At 47.0% G+C, this 22,353-nt stretch overlaps 1 protein-coding gene across 1 annotated transcript in view; it reads left to right on the top strand.

Annotated features, from left to right (window-relative positions):
- MORC3 (MORC family CW-type zinc finger 3) overlaps nucleotides 1–22,353 on the top strand; it is a 39,243-nt gene that overhangs the window by 11,947 nt on the left and 4,943 nt on the right. Inside the window, exons 4-13 of the mRNA XM_082220497.1 lie at nucleotides 725–937; nucleotides 2,897–3,046; nucleotides 11,595–11,745; nucleotides 12,353–12,484; nucleotides 13,835–13,954; nucleotides 15,401–15,498; nucleotides 16,972–17,073; nucleotides 17,168–17,290; nucleotides 17,381–17,452; nucleotides 21,432–21,474. Of these exons, the coding sequence (XP_082076623.1) occupies nucleotides 725–937; nucleotides 2,897–3,046; nucleotides 11,595–11,745; nucleotides 12,353–12,484; nucleotides 13,835–13,954; nucleotides 15,401–15,498; nucleotides 16,972–17,073; nucleotides 17,168–17,290; nucleotides 17,381–17,452; nucleotides 21,432–21,474 (1,204 nt within the window). The remainder of the gene's footprint in view (nucleotides 1–724; nucleotides 938–2,896; nucleotides 3,047–11,594; nucleotides 11,746–12,352; nucleotides 12,485–13,834; nucleotides 13,955–15,400; nucleotides 15,499–16,971; nucleotides 17,074–17,167; nucleotides 17,291–17,380; nucleotides 17,453–21,431; nucleotides 21,475–22,353) is intronic.

The following is a 22,353-nucleotide window of genomic DNA, read 5'->3' on the forward strand; positions in this document are numbered from 1 at the left end:
ACTGTACTTCACTTTAGACAACATAAATGATTCACAATTATGTGATTATGTGCCCATGAAAAACAAATACCGGTGCTTCTGTATGGTCTAAAGTGTATTTTACAATGAGACAGATGCAAATGCAGTGGCCTTGATCCAGGGTGCTCTTTGTGTAAGTAGAAATGCCATCTATATGTGCTGCTGACTATCTGTGTTGGTCTGTTTCCTCAATCTGCTGGAGCTATAACTCAACAAGGGTTTGAGACCCATCGGCTACCATCACCTGGTTTAACTGGCCAGTCAAAGCTGTTACCAAGGTGTGGTCACTTTCACATGCTGACAGCTTGTAGGAACCACAGGTGAGAGCCAACAGCAGGGTGGGAACCCAAAGGTGAGCAAACTACCCTAGAAAGAGCACAGTGTGTCCCGCACCCCACCCCTAACACCCAATACAATCTGGTAGATTGTCTACATCACAAGTAACGTGCACTAGCAGATACCATTTTTTTCTGCATCATGATTATCACAATGTATTTCTCAAAGTATGAATTAGCCAGGAATAAAGTGTTACATTATGTTTGAGGCTGAAAGAAGAATACTGTTTAGGAACAGCAGCTGGTTTATTTTAACTCCACTACAGATTTGGGTAGTTGAAACCGCTGATTTAATTCAAATCTCATAAGCAGCATGGCATTATGATAAGCACTTTCCCCCTCTTCCATCTTTTCAAACTCATGTGTTTCAGCTTTGGCTTCAGCGACAAAGTTGCATTGAACGGCCGTGTTCCAGTTGGATTGTATGGAAATGGATTTAAATCAGGATCGATGCGCCTTGGGAAAGATGCAATTGTTTTCACCAAGAATGGAGAAATCATGAGTGTGGGCATGTTGTCACAAACCTTCTTGGAAGTTACGAAGGCAGAACATGTAGTTGTTCCCATTATAAAATTCAACAAGAAACATATCCTTTCGATGATTTTGAAGCCCAAGTGATAGATTGTATCTGGGATATCTGTTTCTCAAGATGATCTCTTATTCCAGCATTACTTCTTATATACTGGGCAGTAGTTGTATACCAGTACTGTATTCCAATAGAATTTAAGTCTCTCACCACAGAAGCTTGGCTTGGGGTCTATGCTAATGTCTCCTCGGTGCTAGATGAATAGCTATTTCTATTCTCAGACTTTTAACTCTTGAAGAGATTACAGTGGTGCCCCGCAAGACGAATGCCTCGCAAGACGGAAAACTCGCTAGACGAAAGAGTTTTCCGTTTTGGAGGTGCTTCGCAAAACAAATCTCCTATGGGCTTGCTTCGCAAGACGACAATGTCTTGCGAGTTCCTGCTGGTCCCCCCCCCTTTTCTAAGCCTCTAAGCCGCTAAGCCGCTAAGCCGCTTATCAGCTGATCCGATCAGCAAATAAGCCGCTAAAAGCAGTTAAAAGCCGCTAATAGCGCTAAGCCGCTTATCAGCTGATCCGATCAGCAGATAAGCCTCTAAAAGCCTCTAATAGCGCTAATCCGCTAATCCTTCAATGGGCTTGCTTCGCAAGACGAAAAAAACCACTAGACGAAGAGAATCACAGAACGGATTCTTTTCGTCTTGCGAGGCACCACTGTAATGTTAACTAGTTTTATGTTACTAGGCTTTATTTTTTGTTCTATGATTTTATTGTTCTACCTCTAAACGTATATATCACAGGTGGCAAACTGGATCTGACTAGTGGACCTTATCCTAATCCACCACCACTCACTGCACGCCAGCTTTGACAGGTGGACCTGATCACCCACCTCTTGGTCACCTGACATAATGATGTCAGGTGATTTACACCTATCACAGTCCAACAATCACTGCAGCCTCTTCTAAAGACACATGTTTATATATATAATAAAACAGAACTCAGAAGTACAGTCAAACCTTGGTTCCCGAACGGCTTAGTTGCCAAACAAATTGGCTCCCAAACGCCACAAACCCAGAAGTAAGTGTTTTGGTTTGTGAACGTTTTTCAGAAGCCGAACATCCGATGCTGCTTCTGCACTCAATTGGAAGCCACATCTTGGTTTTTGAATGGTTTTGGGAGTCGAAAGGACTCTTGGAAGAGTTTAAGTTCAAGAACCGAGATACCACTATAGAAAAAAATGTCCCACCCCTCCAAAAAGAGAGAGGGCCAATGATGATTTAGCATGCTCAGTTTCCACCGGCTGCTCAGTGGCTGTTGTGGGAGATGGAATGGAATGGAGTATGCTAAGGAGAGCATAGCTGGCTGTAAAATCAACAGGGCACTCCTCACTGCAACATTTTGTTGCAGGTCTCTTTAGTATTTTTTATTGTAAGCTGCCAGGGGGAAATTACATTGAAGGGCAGCATATAAATTTATGACACAAAATTGTAAGGTTGAAAGGAAGTAAACAGCAGCAGCAGAAAATGAGAGTTTTTTCCTAGGCTGGAACTAGAAAAGTACAGTCATACCTATTAAATAGGAGCATGCAGTATGAAAGGCAGGTTAAAAGACTAAGCTGACAATAGATGTCTTCCATTTAATTATATGCATTATGGTTTGTAACAACATAATTACACATAACCGATTACCATAGGATCACAGTTTTAAATATTTCATTGTGGTTGTATATAGTCTCTTGTAGAGCTAGGGACCTCTGGAGGGTCTGGTGGTGAGCCAAGATTTCCAGACTACTTCAGGAACATGGTAATGTTAAAGTTGCCGTGTGGTCACAGACTTAAGATGACCAGTTGTTAATTTGATTGAAACAATAAAATAGTTATGGGGTGGACTTTTAAGTGGCAGCCGCACAATAAATGCTCATCAGTTTATTCATTCAGGAGAGATTTAGATTTAAAAGGCTATAAGCTATCTGAGCAAGGTTTAACAGTTCTTAAATATGCCAACTCCTTAATATAATATACGGGAATTAATGAAACGTGAGAAATCAGCAGCCAGCTTGAAGGCTATCCTGGAACATTCTCTGTTTCCTACTGAAGAGGAGCTGCTTGCAGAGCTTGATGCCATTATAGGGAAAAAAGGAACAAGAATAATTATTTGGAACCTTCGAAGGTGAGAGAAAATCCACTGTTAATAGTTGAACTGGTAATGCGGCATTGATGTGTGCTAATTTGATATGTTTGCACAAAATTGATAAGGCTTAAGCTGTGGTAAACAAAGCATTACATGTTACTGCTTTATTGTTCATATTTCTTTTAGGACACATTTTATTTACTTCACCCCATCTACCTTACTTCAAATTCTAATGTTAATCATGGATGAATCAAGCAATCTGGGATGAACTCCCATGAAAAATGTTTCCCAAGAACCACTTGACACAGGTCCCTCTGAGTCTTGGGGGAAGTTTCACCATGTGCTTTTAGTGTAGTAAAGTGAACATGGAAATTAACTTTGCTTCAAACATCTAAAATACGTTCCCTTGAAACAAATTTTATAATTGCAGACCATGAAAGGGCCACTTTTTACATTATATTTTCCCCAAATTGCAGGTATATTCTGAATAGGGAAATGGCTCTCTCTAGTGATAAATGCGCACAACTTCTCTACCGTGCATGCTGTTTTCACCAGCAGAAATTAAAGCTTTCCTTTCCATATTTTCATTCACCATGGGACCAGAGAGCTATGTATTCTTCCCATGCTAAAGGGGAAATAGTTTGGGATCATTTCCAGCTATTGCCACTTTTCAAGGAGTATCTAACAATGGTGAAATCTAAGGATCACTAGGCTTTGCATTTTCCCTGTTTCCTAAGATATTATAGTATGAGACATGTCCCTCAAGCAATATAAAGCATAAGGCAAATTCAATAATTTATTTTTCACAATTAAAAATTTCAACAATACAATGAAGGAGGAAAAAGCAGAATGAATGAAATAATATTCGCAAAGTGAAATTCAACACTATTTAGTGAAAGAAAAACGGGCCATATTCCTACAGAATAGAAGCCAAGGATAAAGGGTAGCATGCTTTACCAACTATATATACGTAGTTGGAATAGTTGGAAGATGCTAAATAGTCTCCCATTTCAATGCTGGCAACTGAATATCCCAGAATGCAGATGGTTAAAGGACAAACACCCAGGTTTCTTCCATAGCATTCTTGGCATATGTAAGTATACAGCGCTAAAAGGTTTTGTCCATTATGCTATTTCTCCTTGCCATCAAGTCAATTGACTGTTTTGGCCATGCCTTTCAGAGGACAAAGACTTAAGTTAACAGAGATTTGGTTCCACTTTGATTTCAGGATAATTAATATTCTATCAACACCCAATAGACAGAGTTCTCAGTTGTGTATGAGAGGTATAAAATAAGCATATAAAACAACAAATGGGGCTCTCTGCTAAGTTGACTAGCCTGATCTGCTTTCGTCAGGAAACTCTGTAGAGTCAAAATGACTGCTCCCCACATTAAATGGGGGGCGTCATTTGCGTGGTCGCGGGCAGCCCCTGGACCCCATGCGGCACCATTAGCACAGGCTTGGCTTTGTCTCCCCCCAGGTAGGATACCTGGAGGTCTCCGCCTACCTCAGTCAGTTGCCCAATCCCGCCTGGGGAAGTGCTGCCAAGGTGATCGGGCCAGGTAGGGGGAGGGACTACCTGCCCACACAATAGAGGGAGGATCTTACCTGGGAATCGCCAGTTGGCTTCAGAAATACAAAAATACAGAAACGTACTTGTCAGGGGTTCAGAAGCAGAGACGCAGAGAAGGGTGGAAACAGAGAGCGAGGGGGAGGAAGCCGAAGGGAGAATGAGTGATGATGACGACCCGAGATCTCCAAGCCTAAGCAGTGAGTCAGAGGACTCCCAAAAGGGAGCCCCAGTGAGCAGAGCAAGGGGGGGATCCGGGGGGACACCCCAGGAGGAAGGGAACAGAGGAGATTCAGAGAGCAGCAGCTGGAAGTCGGGACCCACGCTCATAACTGAGGGCGGCAGCAGCTGGAAGTCGGGACCCACGCTCAAGACTGAGAGCAGCAGGGAGGAAGGTAGCCAGGCATCGGGTTCCGGAGGCTGTCAGCAGGAGGGAGGGCACGAGTCAGGGGTGGTCACGCCCTCCTCAGAGAGCGAGGCAACGGTTAAGAGGAAAGTAGAGAGTTGGGCGCGCGCGCCAAGTTCAAATGCAGCGGAAGCTGGAGCAGTAAGCAGCCCGGAGAGTGAGCCAGGTCCTAAAGCCCGCCGCAAGGAGGCAGAAGGATCAGGGGGGTCAGCGTCAGAGGAGAGTAGAAGGGAGGAGGCCCAGGGGGGCAGAAGGACCCAGAGACGTAGGGAGAGGCGAAGGAGGTGGAGCAAGGCTAGGGTATTAAGCTGGTGTGCAAGAGGCGGGGACTCAGACGGGTCTTCGCCGACCTAGAGCAGAAGGTGTAGAGCTGCACGCTGCAGTTCGGAAATGAAACCTGTAACTCAATAAAGACTCTTTTAAAGTGGACGCTGTGTGGCGTGGTCCTATGTGAGCTGGGACCTGGTAGCAGCTCTGACAGTAAGACCCGTCTCATCAAAGCTTCAGAAACCTGAAACCTCGCAGCGGGAGCAGAAGCCGCTAGGGGAGGAAGAGGGGTGTCTGTAAGCGAGCTCACGAAGGTTAGCAAGATGACGGAAGAACAGAGGATCTCCGCGCTGCAAGAGGCAGTGACCCAGTTGTCCTCAGAGGTATTGGCTTCCAAGAAACGGGAGGAGGAGACTACAGCCGCCTACAGAGACCTACACGCCAGGTTTGAAATGCTTGTTAAGCAAGGGCAACCGGGACCCAGACCGGAGGGCGTGGGATTGGCACGGAGAGCAGGAGGGCTTGTGGCTCACTTCGATGGGACTTTGCAACAGTACCCTAATTTTAGAGCAGACGTAATGTGCGCACTGCAACTGCTGGCAAAAGACTTTAGAGATGAGGAAGAGAAGGTGGGGTTCATATTGTCCCATTTGCATGGGGATGCCAAAGCCTGGCTGCGCAATTTGTGGAGGGATAAAGATCCGGCGCTTCAGAATGCAGATGCCTTTATCAAAGCGATGGATGCGTGTTTTTTGTCTACTATTGATGTGGATCTTGCCAGACGGGAGATTCATGGACTAAAACAAGGGAGGGCGAGCGTCCGGCAGTATCACGCCCGATTTTTTGCGCTGGTCAGTGCTTTAGAATGGGATCGGGATTCGCCCCCTGTCAGAGACCTCTTCTGGGAGGGTCTAAGTTCTGCGGTTAAGGATGAAATTGCAAGGGGGGAGAGGCCCCGAAGCACGCAGGAGGTGGTCCAAAGGGCGCTGACTGTGGGGGTGAGGCTGGAAGAACGTCCATGGTGCAGAGATGAAGGACGTGGAGGGCGCGAAGCAGCGAGAAGTTTCTCTTTCGTTCCGAGGGAAGCAGCGCGTGCGCAATCCACACCTCCGCCAGGAGGGGGAGGGGAACCGATGGAGGTTGGAGGTGCAAGGGCTCAGTCAGCAGCCAGAGCCCTAGCACCGGCAGCAGTGAAAGCGAAGCCTCCTAGAGGGAACAGGAAGTGTTACATCTGCGAGGATCCAGGCCATTTGGCGAAGGAGTGTCCCCGGAGGCTCCACAAGCACACTGCAGCCTCAGCAATGGTGACTGCAGCAACGCAGCAAGGAGAACCACAGCAGGGAAACGACGATGTCTGGCTGGAGACGGAGGCACTGGGGCCCAGCCAGACGCATCTGTGAAGCAGTCCCCAGCAATCTTGCAACCCACGGATCCCCTCCCACCCAAACCAGTAGTGCAGCTCACAGCATCTCTCCAGCTACCCGACGGCGTCACTATCGAAGTGCCGCTTTCTGTGGATTCTGGAAGCAACGCAGACTTTATAGCGCAGAGCTTTGTGGAGCAGCACGCTATACAGCTATTGCCTGCCACTCTGCCCCTGCAAGTCGTCACAGTGGATGGCAGAGAGTTGCTAGGGGGGCAGGTGGTGAAGCAGACGCCACCGATGGTGATGCGCCTTGGCAACCACAGGGAAGTCATCAGTTTTAATGTCACCCAACTGTCGGACACGCCCATTGTGTTGGGCATGCGTTGGCTGGACAGGCACAGTCCGACACTGGCTTGGTACCAGAGACAACTGATCTTCGGCTCCTCTTATTGCGCAGAACACTGCATCCTGCCCCGACGGGAGGGAGAGGAGGAGGAATCACAACTGCAGTTGGGAACGTTGCAAGCGGTCCCCCACAAATACGCGAGCTTTTTGGAGGTCTTCTGCGAGAAGGAGGCGGACAAGCTACCCCCTCACCGGCCATATGACTGCAAGATTGACCTCCTACCGGGGGCGACGCTGCCGAAGGGGCGGCTATACTCCATGTCTGAAGATGAAATGCAGGAACTCAAACAGTTCATCGAGCATAATCTGGAGCGTGGCTTCATCAGAGAGTCCAAGGCAGTGGGGGGCAGTCCCGTTTTCTTCGTGAAAAAGAAAGACACGCCCCAAAAAAGACTGGTTGTGGACTACCGCCTTTTGAACCAGCTGACCAAACCGTCTGATTACCCCATGCCCAGGATTGACGACCTCCTCGCGACGGTGCGCAAGGGACGCGTGTTCACCAAGTTGGACCTGCGAGGGGCGTACAATCTCATCCGCATGCGGGAGGGCGATGAGTGGAAGACGGCCATGTTCACACCGCTGGGCACCTACGAATACAGAGTTATGCCCTTTGGATTACAAAATGGCTCTCACTGTTTTCAAGCTTTTATGCATCACGTGTTGGAGGGACTCCTCTACAAGACATGCGTCTGCTTCCTGGATGACATCCTGATTTTCTCTGACTCGCAGCAAGCTCACGACCGAGACGTGAGGGAGGTGCTCAGCAGGTTGCAACAACATAGACTGTACGCCAAGCTGGAGAAGTGCCAGTTCGACACGACGGAGGTGGATTTCCTGGGATACAAGTTGTCGGACAAGGGGATAGCCATGGACAGCACCAAGGTTCGTGCGGTATTGGATTGGAAAAGCCCGCGCAACCGGAAGGAGGTCCAGCGGTTTGTCGGCTTCGCCAACTTCTATCGCAAGTTTATCAAGGGGTTCGCGATGCAGACGGCAGCAATTACGGACACGCTCAGCTCCAAAAAAAAGAAATTCATCTGGACGGAGCAGGCGGAACAGTCCTTTCAAGCGCTCAAGCATCTCTTCGCATCGGAGAAGCAACTGCTGCATATCGACCCCAGTAAACCGTTGAGGGTAGAGACAGACGCGTCAGACAGAGCCGTGGGAGCTGTCCTGCTGCAGCGAGACCCGCAGGGGGTGTGGCGGCCGGGAGCGTTCTACTCCAGAAAGCTCAGCAAGTCGGAGCAGAACTACACCATCTGGGACAGGGAGTTGCTGGCCATTCATGCAGCTTTCAAGGCGTGGAGGCACTTCCTAATCGGCGCCAAGCACACGGTGCAGGTCTGCACGGACCACAAGAATCTGGAGCACTGGCGCACGGCTCAGTTCCTGAACCAGAGGCAGATACGTTGGGCGGAGTTCTTTGCTGACTTCAATTTCCGAATAGAGTACGTCCCAGGCGACACCAACATCATGGCGGATGCACTGTCCCGAAAACCGCAATACCTAGAAGAGGTGACGCCAGCGGCGGCCATGCACATCTTCGCACCGACGGCGTGGGCGTGTGCCTCAGCTACAGTAGACCTGGATGCGGTGCGACGTGCATTGCGGGACGACTCATTCGCGCAAGACAAGATGGCGGAACTGCTCAGAGGCACGGCTACCACGGACGAGTTCCAGGTGCGGGACGGCTTGCTCCTACGCAAAGGGGCTGTCTATGTACCAGGAGACGACCTTCGCGCCAAGGTACTGCAACAGTTGCACGACGCACCCACGGCCGGTCACTTTGGCACAGAGAAAACGATGGAATTAGTCGCGAGAGACTTCTGGTGGCCCAGGCTGAGAGGAGAGGTCGCGGACTACGTCGCGAGGTGCGACACCTGCCAGAGGGCCAAGCCGGTACACAGACCACCGGCGGGACTGTTAGAACCGCTGCAAACACCGTTTGAACCGTGGGAGAGGGTGGCCCTGGACTTTGTGACGGATTTACCCAGCTCGAGAGGCAAGACAGCTGTGCTAGTGGTGGTGGACTTGTTCACCAAGATGGCACATTTCATTCCGTGTGCGAAGGTGGCCACGGCGGAACAAACCGCCAAACTGTTCATAGATCACGTGTTCAAAGTGCATGGCCTGCCACGGTCTATCCTGTCCGACCGCGGACGCCAGTTCATCTCGTCTTTCTGGCAGAAGCTGATGGGTTTTCTAAATGTCAAGGTCAATCTGGCATCAGCAAGACACCCGCAGACCAACGGGCAAGCAGAGAGGGTCAATGCCATCATGCAGCAGTACCTGAGATGCTATGCCAATCAACAGCCTGCGACGTGGGTGGATTACCTGCCGCTAGCCGAGTTCGCTTACAACAACACGAAGCACGTGTCCACAGGAGTGACGCCGTTCTTTGCCAACAATGGGAGGAATCCCAGAACCTTCCCGGGACTGGAGAGAGTGGGGGAAGGAGAACCACAGACGGCGGACGCGTTCGCGTCAGAGCTGCAGGCGGTCCACGATCAACTCAGACGGCAGCTGGAGCTAGCTAAGCACGCCTACAAGGTGCAAGCTGACAAGCACAGGCGGGTTGGCGAAGTGATCCAAGTGGGAGACTGGGTCTGGTTGGCAGCCCACGCAGTGCCGACCAGGTCGCTTGCCAAGAAGAAGTTGGGGCACAAGCAGATCGGTCCGTACCAAGTCGAAGCGCAGATCAACCCGGTAGCCTTCCGACTGGCGCTGCCGGAGGGTTCCAGAATGCATCCGGTGTTCCACAGGTCGGTGCTCACTCCCTACAAGGCACCTCACAGGTTCCAGGAGCCAGGGACGGCGCCAAGTCCGCTCCGGGAACGGACGGAGACGCGGGAGGTGAAGCACCAGGACCACATCAACGAGGTCACGGAGATTTTGGACTCCAGATGGGGGGAAGAGGGAGTCGAATACCTCTTAGCCAGAGAGGGCACCCGGGCCAGCGCCAATAGCTGGGTACCAGACTACGCTTTGGAGGAACCCCTGCTCAAGGACGAGTTTCATGCCCTCTTCCCACACAAACCCATGCCAGCGAGCTTCTTCGACGACTGGTTGTTCACACCCACACTTTCTTCCAGCACGTTCCATGGATTCGACTCAGAAGGGGAACCCGCACGGAGCACCCGTTCCCCAGAAGGTTCACCGGCAGGTTCGGCATCAGGCAACTCGTATTGGTGGGACGATCGACCAGAGGAGCAATGGCGCAGGAAGTGGCTGGAGATGCCAGGTCGAGCGACCGACGCAGAGACTGACATGGACGTGTTCGGGGAGGACCTCGGGTTCGAGCACGGCGGTACAGAGATGGAAGAGCAACAAGTCAACGTCGACGACCGCGAGGGGGAAGACTCGGAGGTCTTCAGTTGGCGGCCACCCACGGGGAGCGACCTGTATCCAGCATTCCATCCCATGATGATGGAGCGCCCAGCACCCACACCTGACAGCGGGGAGGGGGGAAGGGGGGGCTTCGAGGGGGGGATGGATGTCAGGGGTTCAGAAGCAGAGACGCAGAGAAGGGTGGAAACAGAGAGCGAGGGGGAGGAAGCCGAAGGGAGAATGAGTGATGATGACGACCCGAGATCTCCAAGCCTAAGCAGTGAGTCAGAGGACTCCCAAAAGGGAGCCCCAGTGAGCAGAGCAAGGGGGGGATCCGGGGGGACACCCCAGGAGGAAGGGAACAGAGGAGATTCAGAGAGCAGCAGCTGGAAGTCGGGACCCACGCTCATAACTGAGGGCGGCAGCAGCTGGAAGTCGGGACCCACGCTCAAGACTGAGAGCAGCAGGGAGGAAGGTAGCCAGGCATCGGGTTCCGGAGGCTGTCAGCAGGAGGGAGGGCACGAGTCAGGGGTGGTCACGCCCTCCTCAGAGAGCGAGGCAACGGTTAAGAGGAAAGTAGAGAGTTGGGCGCGCGCGCCAAGTTCAAATGCAGCGGAAGCTGGAGCAGTAAGCAGCCCGGAGAGTGAGCCAGGTCCTAAAGCCCGCCGCAAGGAGGCAGAAGGATCAGGGGGGTCAGCGTCAGAGGAGAGTAGAAGGGAGGAGGCCCAGGGGGGCAGAAGGACCCAGAGACGTAGGGAGAGGCGAAGGAGGTGGAGCAAGGCTAGGGTATTAAGCTGGTGTGCAAGAGGCGGGGACTCAGACGGGTCTTCGCCGACCTAGAGCAGAAGGTGTAGAGCTGCACGCTGCAGTTCGGAAATGAAACCTGTAACTCAATAAAGACTCTTTTAAAGTGGACGCTGTGTGGCGTGGTCCTATGTGAGCTGGGACCTGGTAGCAGCTCTGACAGTACTTTATGTTTTTAAGATGGCTATAGTATTGCTAACAGAGTCCAGGTGCTCTGGTTTAATTTCCCTGTCTAGTTAGAAGTATGTCCCGGTAGTTAATATGTAGCAGCATACCCTAAATCAAGGAGAGGTAATGATGTACCATCCAGAAGTTGTTAGGCTACAACTTCAGAAAAATGTTTAATAATACTTTAAATGGTGCTGATTACTGAGGACTGCTATTGTTGTATTTATATATAGTATTGTTTAAATTCAAGTTTCTTTAAATGTCCTTCCACAGAGAGAAAAACGAACAAACAGAATTTGATTTCGATACAGATAAATACGATATTAGGATTCCTGCAGATTTAGATGAACTAACAGGGAAAAGAGGATATAAAAAACAAGAGAGACAAGATCAGATTGTTCCTGAAAGTGATTATTCATTACGGGTAATGCTTACTATTCATTTTTTTCCTATTGGTTGTAATGTTATTCTCCTATGTCTGTACGTGGTATTATATCCAGAATCATCACAGCTGTTCTTTTCTCATTGGACCCTAAAAAAAAAAATCACTGTTAAAATATGCTTATATTAAAAGTTCATTTATTCCATTTCACTAAGTTATAAGACTTATAGCCAAAGATGATGAAATGAAATTGCACTGTGCAAATGGGCATTCTTCCTGGCTGAAATAGTCTACAAGTGTACTGTGATGGACTCTCTCTGATGCTGGTGGTTTTACAGAAGGGGGACTGAATAATTTTCTCTTTAACAATCAGCAGACACCTTACTAATCACTGTGTCTGCCGGTGTCTCGCTGTTCTGTCCCACATGCAGAATCCAGTGCTTAACACTATGTATAATCTGGACACATGTTTAAAGTGCCATGTGAGTTCTGATTGCTTGCTTAATATCATTTGACTTAAATTTGCAAAATTTGGATAGAACTCCAATTTACATATTTTACAAGCTGTATGCTGAAAACTTGTTACTTGTTTTCTTTTAGCTTGCAAAATGTATGAAAAGTTAACTATGTACTTTCCTTTCCTTTTCAGGCTTATTGCAGTATCTTATATTTAAAACCAAGGATGCAAATAATTATAAGAGGACAGAAAGTACAAACGCAACTAGTCTCCAAAAGCCTTGCTCACATAGAGCGAGATGTTTACAGGCCAAAGTTTCTGGCTGTATCCTTTGACTGTGGGCTGCTGCAGACTGACCAAGAATGGCTGGCCAAGTACATGTGAAACCTTTGTCTCTTCACTTCTCTTCCCACTTGGTTCCACTATCAGCTCAGATTTTAAGCATGATTTTAAGCAGGAAGCTTTGTCGTAATTTGTGATATGTTGCAGAAACATTCCCATTTAGGCTTACCTGCTATTGCATCATAGGTGAAAAAAATCCAAAGTGGTGGGCTGCATTGTACATGCATATCTCTCTTCTTTAGAAAGACCCAATAGTAGTGTATCACCTCATCACTCTCGTTGCTTTGGCAGTGGCTATGGTATACAGCCCAATAACATGAATTGGGGGGGGGGGGAGGTATTCAAAAAGCAAAGGATTACCACTCAGCTCTAGTAGTGCCTTCTATATAGTTGTCCCAAGGTGATATATAGTAAAAGCGAACAAGGATAATGTCCAATCTAACCCACAAAATGGGGCACAGAACTGGAAAGGCTAGAGGCGAGTCCATCAACAAAAGTAGTAGGACTGGTGGAATTTGAGTGACCAAGAGTCCTATGTTAGTGGCAGCCAGCAAAGGAAAGCAGTTGCTAAATAGTTGCAGTTCTTTTTTAAAAAAAAAAATGGTTATGGTCACTGGTTAGAATGTGAAAGTTCGCTAGTCAGTGAACAAAATTATAATCATCCCTTTTTATTTTAATAGCAATATGCATACAGAAGTAAGCTCAGTTGTTCCAGAACTGTATTGAAGAATACAAGCAACTGATCCATAGGATAGAATATTAAGTTTTAAATGAAATAAATTGGTCTTAGGTTTGTCACCAACTTTAGGATTGGAGCGGTGTTATGCAAGCATAGTTTTTTATTCCTAAATTTCGTTTTATTCCGTTTGGCTAAACTCGCTGGCTTTGTGATGGGAAGTTCTGCCTCTGCACATGAGTCTGGGAATGTTCAGTTCACATTGAGTTCATCATACCATGACCTGTTCTTAACGCATTGTTGACCACATCTACGGAATGTGATTGTTATGCTCTTTCAAGTCATGCAATATCAATCACTAGTAATAGTTTATTAAGACATGCAATATCAATCACTAGTAATAGTTCTGAGTTTTCTCCGGTGTAATAATGGAGTTTTTTTCAGAGAAAAACCTATCTATTTTCAAATACAATATATTTATTTTACTATATACAAAATGATTATTATATTTTGTACTGTAACTTGTATTAATGGTTAATACTCTTTCACATTCTTGGGGGCTAGTGGAATTATCTTTTTAGACAGCTCTGTTTAGAATGAATATTCAGTATGAAGAGAACCATATTTTGATATTTTCCCTAACTTACACAAATAAGCCCAAAACTGTAAGAATTACTTTTGGATTCAACTGTCGAAATAAAGATCACTATGGAATGATGATGTACCACAGAAACAGACTAATCAAGGCTTATGAAAGAGTAGGCTACCAGCAAAAGGTGAGAGAAGTTCATATAGCAATAGTTCATCTTTCCACACTTTAATTGAAACTTGTTATAGTTAGTCTTGTTGATGTAAAATTCCATTTTTGTGTATTTTCAGTGCGCGGTGGACTGAATTTAAAGCACTGCCACTTAAATCAGCATTTTAAATTATCCATTGGTATGTTAACGTATTTACTAAACAAGGATGCATAGAAATTGATCTGCTCAATCTATACATTAAAATATTTAAATTTATGACTAAACAGAGTGATTACTCTACTCCATGTTCTGTTTCACTTCTACGCCTTTCTTTCTACTGTACTGCCTAATTCTTGCCTTGCCCCAATCTCACCCCCATCCAAGAAACACAAAGTAGCTAACTGCCCCCAATTTTTTGCAAACTGCAAAAAGGGGCAGCCTTTTAACTCAGTGTGTTCGACATAGAGCCATTGTTTCAGGAGTTTTGTTTACACCTGCATGTAGGTTTAACATGTAGGTTTAACATGCTTATAGTCAGATTAATTTTAAGATAGCTGTTCTTTAAATTACTATTTTTTTAAAAAAATAGAGAAATCCCCCCTCGATATTTAAAACATTATAAAAATGGTTTCTACACCAACAAAAATCTGTCTTTTAATCAAAACGGTTTCCTGCAAATTTTTGAAAATCCTTGTCATTCTCTGAGAAGCAAGTTGTAAACATTCAATGACATCGCAGCAGCTCATTTAGTAAAGTCTTGAATTCTGGGGGCAGCCAAGGGCTGTTTCTGACATCTAAAACACAAGGCCGAGAATTCTTTTGTTCAGTGATTTCATTTCATTAACATTTCATCCTTCTTTACTGCACATTTTTCTTTCCAGCCATCCCCCCCCCTGCAAGAAACTGTTGTTGTTATTATTTATTGAATTGATATACTGCCCTATACCTGCAGGTCTCAGGGTGGTTCACAGGATAAAATTACAATATAAAAATGCAAAATACATAAAGTAAAAACAAGAACAACCTAATAACAGCCCCCCCAAAAAAAGAACTACTGTCACTGAAAGCACTGTGATGCTTAAACTGACAGAACTGTATGTGTATCCACTGTGTTCTGATTAACTGCTTCATGTTGAATGTTGCCATTCCCAACTTTGACTAATAAGTCTGAAACCAATCTACCCCAATACCTAGCTCCAAATTCTAAGTTGCTTCTCAACCTCCCATTTACTTTTAAGTAGAAATTCTAAATGGGTAGCAGAGGCTTGCTTAGAAGTTAAAACAATAAACTTCATCTTCAAGAAGTTCTTTATCCAAGCAATTGAACTTGGAATAATACCTGTTCTGGCATCTTTTGTGATGGAACTTGTATACTTGTATAAATATTTGTTTAAAATACTGGAATTTTGTGTTCTTGGTGAAAACGTTGGTATATCTTCCTTGTCTATATGCTTCCCCCACCCCACCACCACCCCTTTGCAGGCAAACAACATGGGAGTAGGTGTAGTTGGGATTATCGAATGCAACTTCCTAAAGCCAACCCATAACAAACAAGATTTTGATTATACTAACGAATACAGGTAAGAACGTATTCCAGGATCCTCTTTTCACAGTAGCCAAACAGATGCCAGTAGGAAGCCCACAAGCAGGGGCTGGGTGCAATAGCACTTGTGATTCCCAGGAAACTGCTATTGAGATGCTTGCTTCCTTTGAGATACTAGGGATAGAACACCACCATTGTGGCTAGTAGCAATTGATCGCCTTATGTTCTGTGAATTGCTCTGAACTCAAAGCCATCCCAGTGGGTGGCCATAGCTAAATTTCCAGTCTGCATGTAATACTGGACCATGGCTTAGCAGTACATTTCTAAACAAGCCACAAGCTGGCTTGTTAATTAACCAATAAACCAGAGTTTGTTTTCAATCTGTATTGGGAATCACTTTCAGATACCTTATGGCAGGCTTCCTCAAACTCAGTCCTCCAGATGTTTTGAGACTACGATTCCCATCACCCCTGACCACTGGTCCTGCTAGCTGGGGATCATGGGAGTTGTAGGCCAAGAACATCTGGAGGGCCGAGTTTAAGGAAGCCTGCCTTATGGGAAGGGTTTCATACAATAAGTAATAATAATAGCAGCAGCAACAATCATCACCAGAGTTTCAGGTCCATATGTAATGATAAGTTAATGGTCAAACTAAGCTCTGCTGTCACTTAAGTTCTCCTGGCCATGTGAGAGGTGTCAAGCATACGAGGCTAAGGCTTGTGGAAGTCCCTTCTGCTCATGCATACAGAGCTGCTCTCCCAACAGTGGTGTCATTACCACTTTACCTACCCTACCTCCTTGGGTAGAGAAATAGTAGGGTGCTGTTCAGACACACTGTCTCTGTAGCATTCACTCCGCAGTTAGGAGCACTAGAGCCGTCTCATTGTATCACACAGCTTGCCTATAGCTCACCCTTTGGCTCCATTTCTTGTTTTTAGCATTATTTACACAAATATATCCTAAAGGGAGGAATTTCAAAGCATTTTTAAAATAAGCAATTTGCTGCTTTCCCCTTATCTCTACCATTAGTAGACATGCCTGGAATCTGAACCAAATGCATAATCCTACTGTAACTTGTTAGGAGTTCACGATTTCATAGAATCATAGAATCATAGAGTTGGAAGAGACCACAAGGGCCATCGAGTCCAACCCCCTGCCAAGCAGGAAACACCATCAGAGCATTCCTGACATATGGTTGTCAAGCCTCTGCTTAAAGACCTCCAAAGAAGGAGACTCCACCACACTCCTTGGCATCAAATTCCACTGTCAAACAGCTCTTACTGTCAGGAAGTTCTTCCTAATGTTTAGGTGGAATCTTCCTTCTTTGGAAGGAATAAATAGATTACATGTTAGCACATTTCTAGTATGTTTTCCTTAATTGCATAAGTGATATTTGTGCTCATTGTTCTTACCCAGTAGTACTTGCTTTCTGTAGCAGCTGTCAATGCATGTTTCATATTATACAGAATGTGTTTTGTTGAGACACAACTTTGTATTTCTTGCTTATTAGGCGTACAATGCAAGCACTTGGTGAGAAGCTAAATGATTACTGGAATGAGATGCAAGCAAAGAAACTGGATTATCCTCAAGAAGAGATGGTTGAAGATTCCCAGTAAGTTTTTCTAAAAACATAAAACTCAGTCATACTCTATGCTTGGTTTAAATTATATTTGCTTAGTTTTAATGCCACATACACTCTGTTACAGGAAGCGCCCTGATCAAACCTGGGTTCAGTGTGATTCATGTCTAAAATGGAGGAAGCTTCCAGATGGAATGGATAAATTGCCAGAGAAGTGGTATTGTTCATACAACCCTGATCCTCAGTTCAGGTAAAATAGGAGAAATTCGGCAATTCGTTTTTTCTCAGATTGCATTTGCTAGCTGGATTAAAAATATATATATTCCTTTCTTAAAATTAGAAATTGCAATGTGGATGAAGAACCTGAAGATGATGATTTATTAATTCCATATGAGAAAAAGTTTAAGAAAAGGTGAGCATTAAATAAAAACAGGAAGTTGAAATGTTGGCTTTTTTATGTGTTCCATCAATTTTGAAGACAGGCACTAGGAAGTTTATTCTGTAGTAATAATAATAATAATAATAATAATAATAATAATAATAATAATTTATTATTTGTACCCCGCCCATCTGGCTGGGTTTCCCAGCGGCTTCCATAGAAACAAACAAACAAAAAAAAAAACCACTAAAATATCATACATTAAAAACTTCCCTGAACAGGGCTGCCTTAAGATGTCTTCTGAATGTTAGGTAGTTGTTTATCGTTTTGACATCTGATGGGAGGGCGTTCCACAGGGCGGGCGCCACTACCGAAAAGGCCCTCTGCCTGGTTCCCTGTAGCTTTGCTTCTCGCAATGAGGGAACCGCCAGAAGGCCCTCGGCGCTGGACCTCAGCGTCCAGGCAGAACGATGGGGGTGGAGACGCTCCTTCAGGTATACTGGGTCAAGGCCGTTTAGGGCTTTAAAGGTCAACACCAGCACTTTGAATTGTGCTCGGAAACGTACTGGGAGCCAATGTAGGTCTTTCAAGAGGATATAAAATGTAGGTCTTTCAAGTGAGGGCCCAAGGGTCTGAACACTCATCCCCCACCACCACTTTCTGAACACGGCCCAGGAGGAAGGAGCGAAACCACTGTATAACAGTGCCCCCAGCTCCCAGCCCCTCTAGACGGTCCAGAAGGATGTTATGGTCGATTGTATCAAAGGCCGCTGAGAGATCCAGCAGAACTAGGAAACAACTCTCACCTTTGTCCCTAGCTCGCCGGAGATCATCAACCAGTGCGACCAAGGCAGTTTCAGTCCCATGATGAGGCCTGAACCCCGATTGGAAGGGATCCAAATGGTCTGCATCCTCCAGGCGTGCCTGGAGTTGTTCAGCAACCATGCGCTCAATCACCTTGCCCAAGAATGGAAGATTTGAGACTGGGCGATAATTGGCCATACTGGCCGGGTCTAAAGATGGTTTTTTAAGAAGCTGTTTAATGACCGCCTCTTTCAGCAGATCTGGGAATGTTCCCTCACAGAGGGAAACATTCACCACCCCGCAGAGCCCATCGCCCAGCCCTTCCCGGCTTGCTTTTATTAGCCAGGATGGGCAAGGATCAAGGAGACAGGTGGTTGGTTTCACGCGTCCAAGCAGCCTGTCCACATCCTCGGGGGTAACGGATTGAAATTGATTCCATGCAACTTGACCAGACAGAGCTCCAGCACTCTCCCGCCCCAGCCCTGCTCCCAGGGTGGTGTCTAGCTCCTTCCGAATATGAGTGATTTTATCTGCAAAAAACTTTGCAAACTCGTTGCAGGAGATCTTGGGGTCTTTACAAGGCCCCGGTGGTAAAGGTGGTTCCGTTAAATTGCGGACCACCTGAAAGAGTCTCCTGCTACTATTTTATGCAGATGCAATAGAGGCGGTGAAGAAAGTCTTCTTCGCCGTCGCTATCGCCACTTGGTAGGCTCGACGTTGAGCTCTAACCTGTGTCCGGTCAGATTTGGAGTGAGTTTTCTGCCACCGACGCTCTAGCCGTCTCAGCGATTGTTTCATCGCCCTCAGCTCCGAAGAAAACCACGGGGCTGTCCGGGCTCCATGCAATCGGAGAGGGCGCTTCGGAGCCAGACAGTCGATAGCCCTGGTTAACTCCGCATTCCAGCGGGCCACCAGGGAATCAGCTGAAAGGCCATCAACATGCATCCCCTACCACTCTCTGGAAACCATTTGGATCCATTAAGTGGCGGGGGCGGACCATCCAAATTGGTCCCACCTCCCTGCAGAGGGGAAGGGTCGCGGAGAAGTCCAGTTGCACCAGGAAGTGATCTGACCATGGCACTTCTTTGGTTTCACTTTTACTTAGTGTCAGATCACCCACGTCACTAGAGGTGAATACCAGGTCTAAGGCATGTCCATGACTATGAGTTGGGCCCAACTTATTCAGGGACAGCCCCATGGAGGCCATGCTTTCCACGAAGTCCCGAGCGGCCCCTTGTAAGGTCGTGTCGGCGTGGATGTTAAAATCCCCTAGGACAACCAAACTAGGTGTCTCCAGGAGAACATCCGCCACGACCTGAAGCAGCTCGGACAGGGAATCCTTGGTGCAGCGGGGAGGTCGGTACACCAAAAGGAATCCTGTACTGCCCCTATTGCCCAACTTCCAGAACATGCACTCAGAAAACTGGGTCTTCCCAGTAGGACGCCTGGTGCAAACTAATGACTTCCTAAAAATCACTGCAACCCCCCCTCCCCGCCTACATGACCTGGGTTGCTGTGCGTAAGAGAAACCCGGTGGGCAATCGGCAGCAAGGACAGGCCCATCTGCTTCCTCCAACCAGGTCTCTGTCACACAGGCCAGGTCAAATCCTCCATCCACAATCAGGTCGTGGATGGCAGTGGTTTTATTCATCATTGACCTGGCATTACACAGCAACACCTTCAGGTTATGTGGGTTTCCCCTGTTGATTCCAGTATCCATCCGGTCAAGGCCAGACCCGGAGGCAGGGATAGTCTTCAAACAACGACTAAACCTGCCTCCTCGGTAATGACATGGTCTGGTCTTAGCGTAACTCCGCCTCCTGCCCATGATCACCGAGATCGGATGTCCCAGTGCTTCCCCCCCTGTGGAACTTATCCCAGCCATCGTGTTGGCTGGGGCCTCACTCCCAGGCAGCCCTGATCCTGCCCCTTAAAAACAAAACACAAACTATACAGAACCAATAAAACAACAGAAAGCTAAAACAGAACAATTATACTAAAATTAATCCCCAACCAAATATCCATTACACCCACCCACCCCCAACAAGGGAAAAAAGGAAAAAAAGAAATACAAATTTAAATTGCCACCGACTGCTTGAGGACATTTTAAAACACATTGGAACAGGGAAGCAATTGCAGAACACTTCCCAGCTTCCCCAAAAGTTTGTTCCAAATAAGGGCCTGGGCCACGCCCCCTGGGCCAGTTGGAGAAGGCCCTGGAAGGGAGCAGGCCCTGCAGTCCTCACCCAGCCGATGGTCCGAGGCTTCCCTGCAGCAGGAGTCCCTTTATAGCTGGGAGAAAGGGCCTGGGCCACGCCCCCTGGGCCAGTTGGAAAAGGCCCTGGAAGGGAGCAGGCCCCGCAGTCCTCACCCAGCCGATGGTCCGAGGCTTCCCTGCAGCAGGAGTCCCTTTATAGCTGGGAGAAAGGGCCTGGGCCACGCCCCCTGGGCCAGTTGGAAAAGGCCCTGGAAGGGAGCAGGCCCTGCAGTCCTCACCCAGCCGATGGTCCGAGGCTTCCCTGCAGCAGGAGTCCCTTTATAGCTGGGAGAAAGGGCCTGCGCCACGCCCCCTGGGCCAGTTGGAAAAGGCCCTGGAAGGGAGCAGGCCCTGCAGTCCTCACCCAGCCGATGGTCCGAGGCTTCCCTGCAGCAGGAGTCCCTTTATAGCTGGGAGAAAGGGCCTGGGCCACGCCCCCTGGGCCAGTTGGAAAAGGCCCTGGAAGGGAGCAGGCCCTGCAGTCCTCACCCAGCCGATGGGTGTAGAGTTTTAAATGGGTAATATGCTTCCTTCTAGCAAACCCATTATGTTTCGAATACGTTTTTGCTATTTAAGTCAAGAAATCCACAAAAGAATTCACTAGTCCAAAACATACCTTCATTTGACAATACAAAAGTGAACATTGTCCTTTTCGCTAATGGTTGTGTGCTCTCACCATTAGAAGTTATAGTGAGCTACATAGAATCATAGAATTGTGGAGTTGGAAGGGACCTTGAGGGTCATCTAGTCCAGCCCCCTACAATGCAGGGATGCTGCCCACAGCTGTCCCTTGATGGGCTCAAACCACCAACAGCAAGACACACTAACCCATTTCAATACAGGAGGGCTATAACATAAGTTATTGATGCAAAAGGTCGTGTTAAACAACAACTTAATATTAGATAGCATGTATCTGAGCATAAACCATGACACTTTTTCTTCTCAATGCAGAGACAGGGAGAAATTAAAGAAAAGGATAGAGCTTAGCCAACAGGTAGGTGACTGATTATCTTGACATGTTTATTTCTTTGTTTGTGGAAGCAATGCTAAATTACATGCAAGTTTTCCTATACTGTACCAGGTTCATTTTTTGCATGGAAAGCAGCAAAGGATACTTTAGCTTCTTCCTCCATTTTTGTGTGTCTTGAATATACATTCTCTCCAGGTCAGAATTTAGCCAAGGATATAAACTTTCCTAGGGGTGAAGGCAGGATTATGATCAGTGTACCATGGATTGACAGTTGGCAAAGGTGGGTCACTTGCCACTTTACCAATTGCAGAAAGAGTAGTGTAAAAGTTGAGGAGGCAATTCACTATTTCCTGGCTCCACTGCTGGATACAAATGCTGCTGTCATCAATCTCCATATCTTCTCCACTTTGAGGATGCTGAATAATCGTAACACTTGAACCATGGAAAGAGGTTACAGCAGTGGAAGATGATTGATTGCGATCAATGCCATCTAGATTGGTGGCCAGCACTGCCTTCTGTGGGAGAGAGTTTTGTAGTTTAACTATGTGCTGCGTGTAAAAAAAAAGTACAGTGGTATCTCGGGTTAAGTACTTAATTCGTTCTGGAGGTCCGTTCCTAACCTGAAACTGTTCTTAACCTGAAGCACCACTTGAGCTAATGGGGCCTCCTCCTGCTGCTGTGCCGCCGGAGCATGATTTCTGTTTTCACCCTGAAGCAAAGTACTTAACCCGAGGTACTGTTTCTGGGTTAGTGGAGTCTGTAACCTGAAGCGTATGTAACCTGAAGCGTATGTAACCCGAGGTACCACTGCACTTCCTTTTATGTGTCCTGAATCTTCCTGTTTCTGTGCGTAAGTATATTTGATGACTGTTTACATATTCTGGTTCAATCTAATTTACACAG

The sequence above is a fragment of the Podarcis vaucheri genome, assembly GCF_965113315.1.
Source record: "Podarcis vaucheri genome assembly, chromosome: 4".
NCBI lineage: Eukaryota > Metazoa > Chordata > Lepidosauria > Squamata > Lacertidae > Podarcis > Podarcis vaucheri.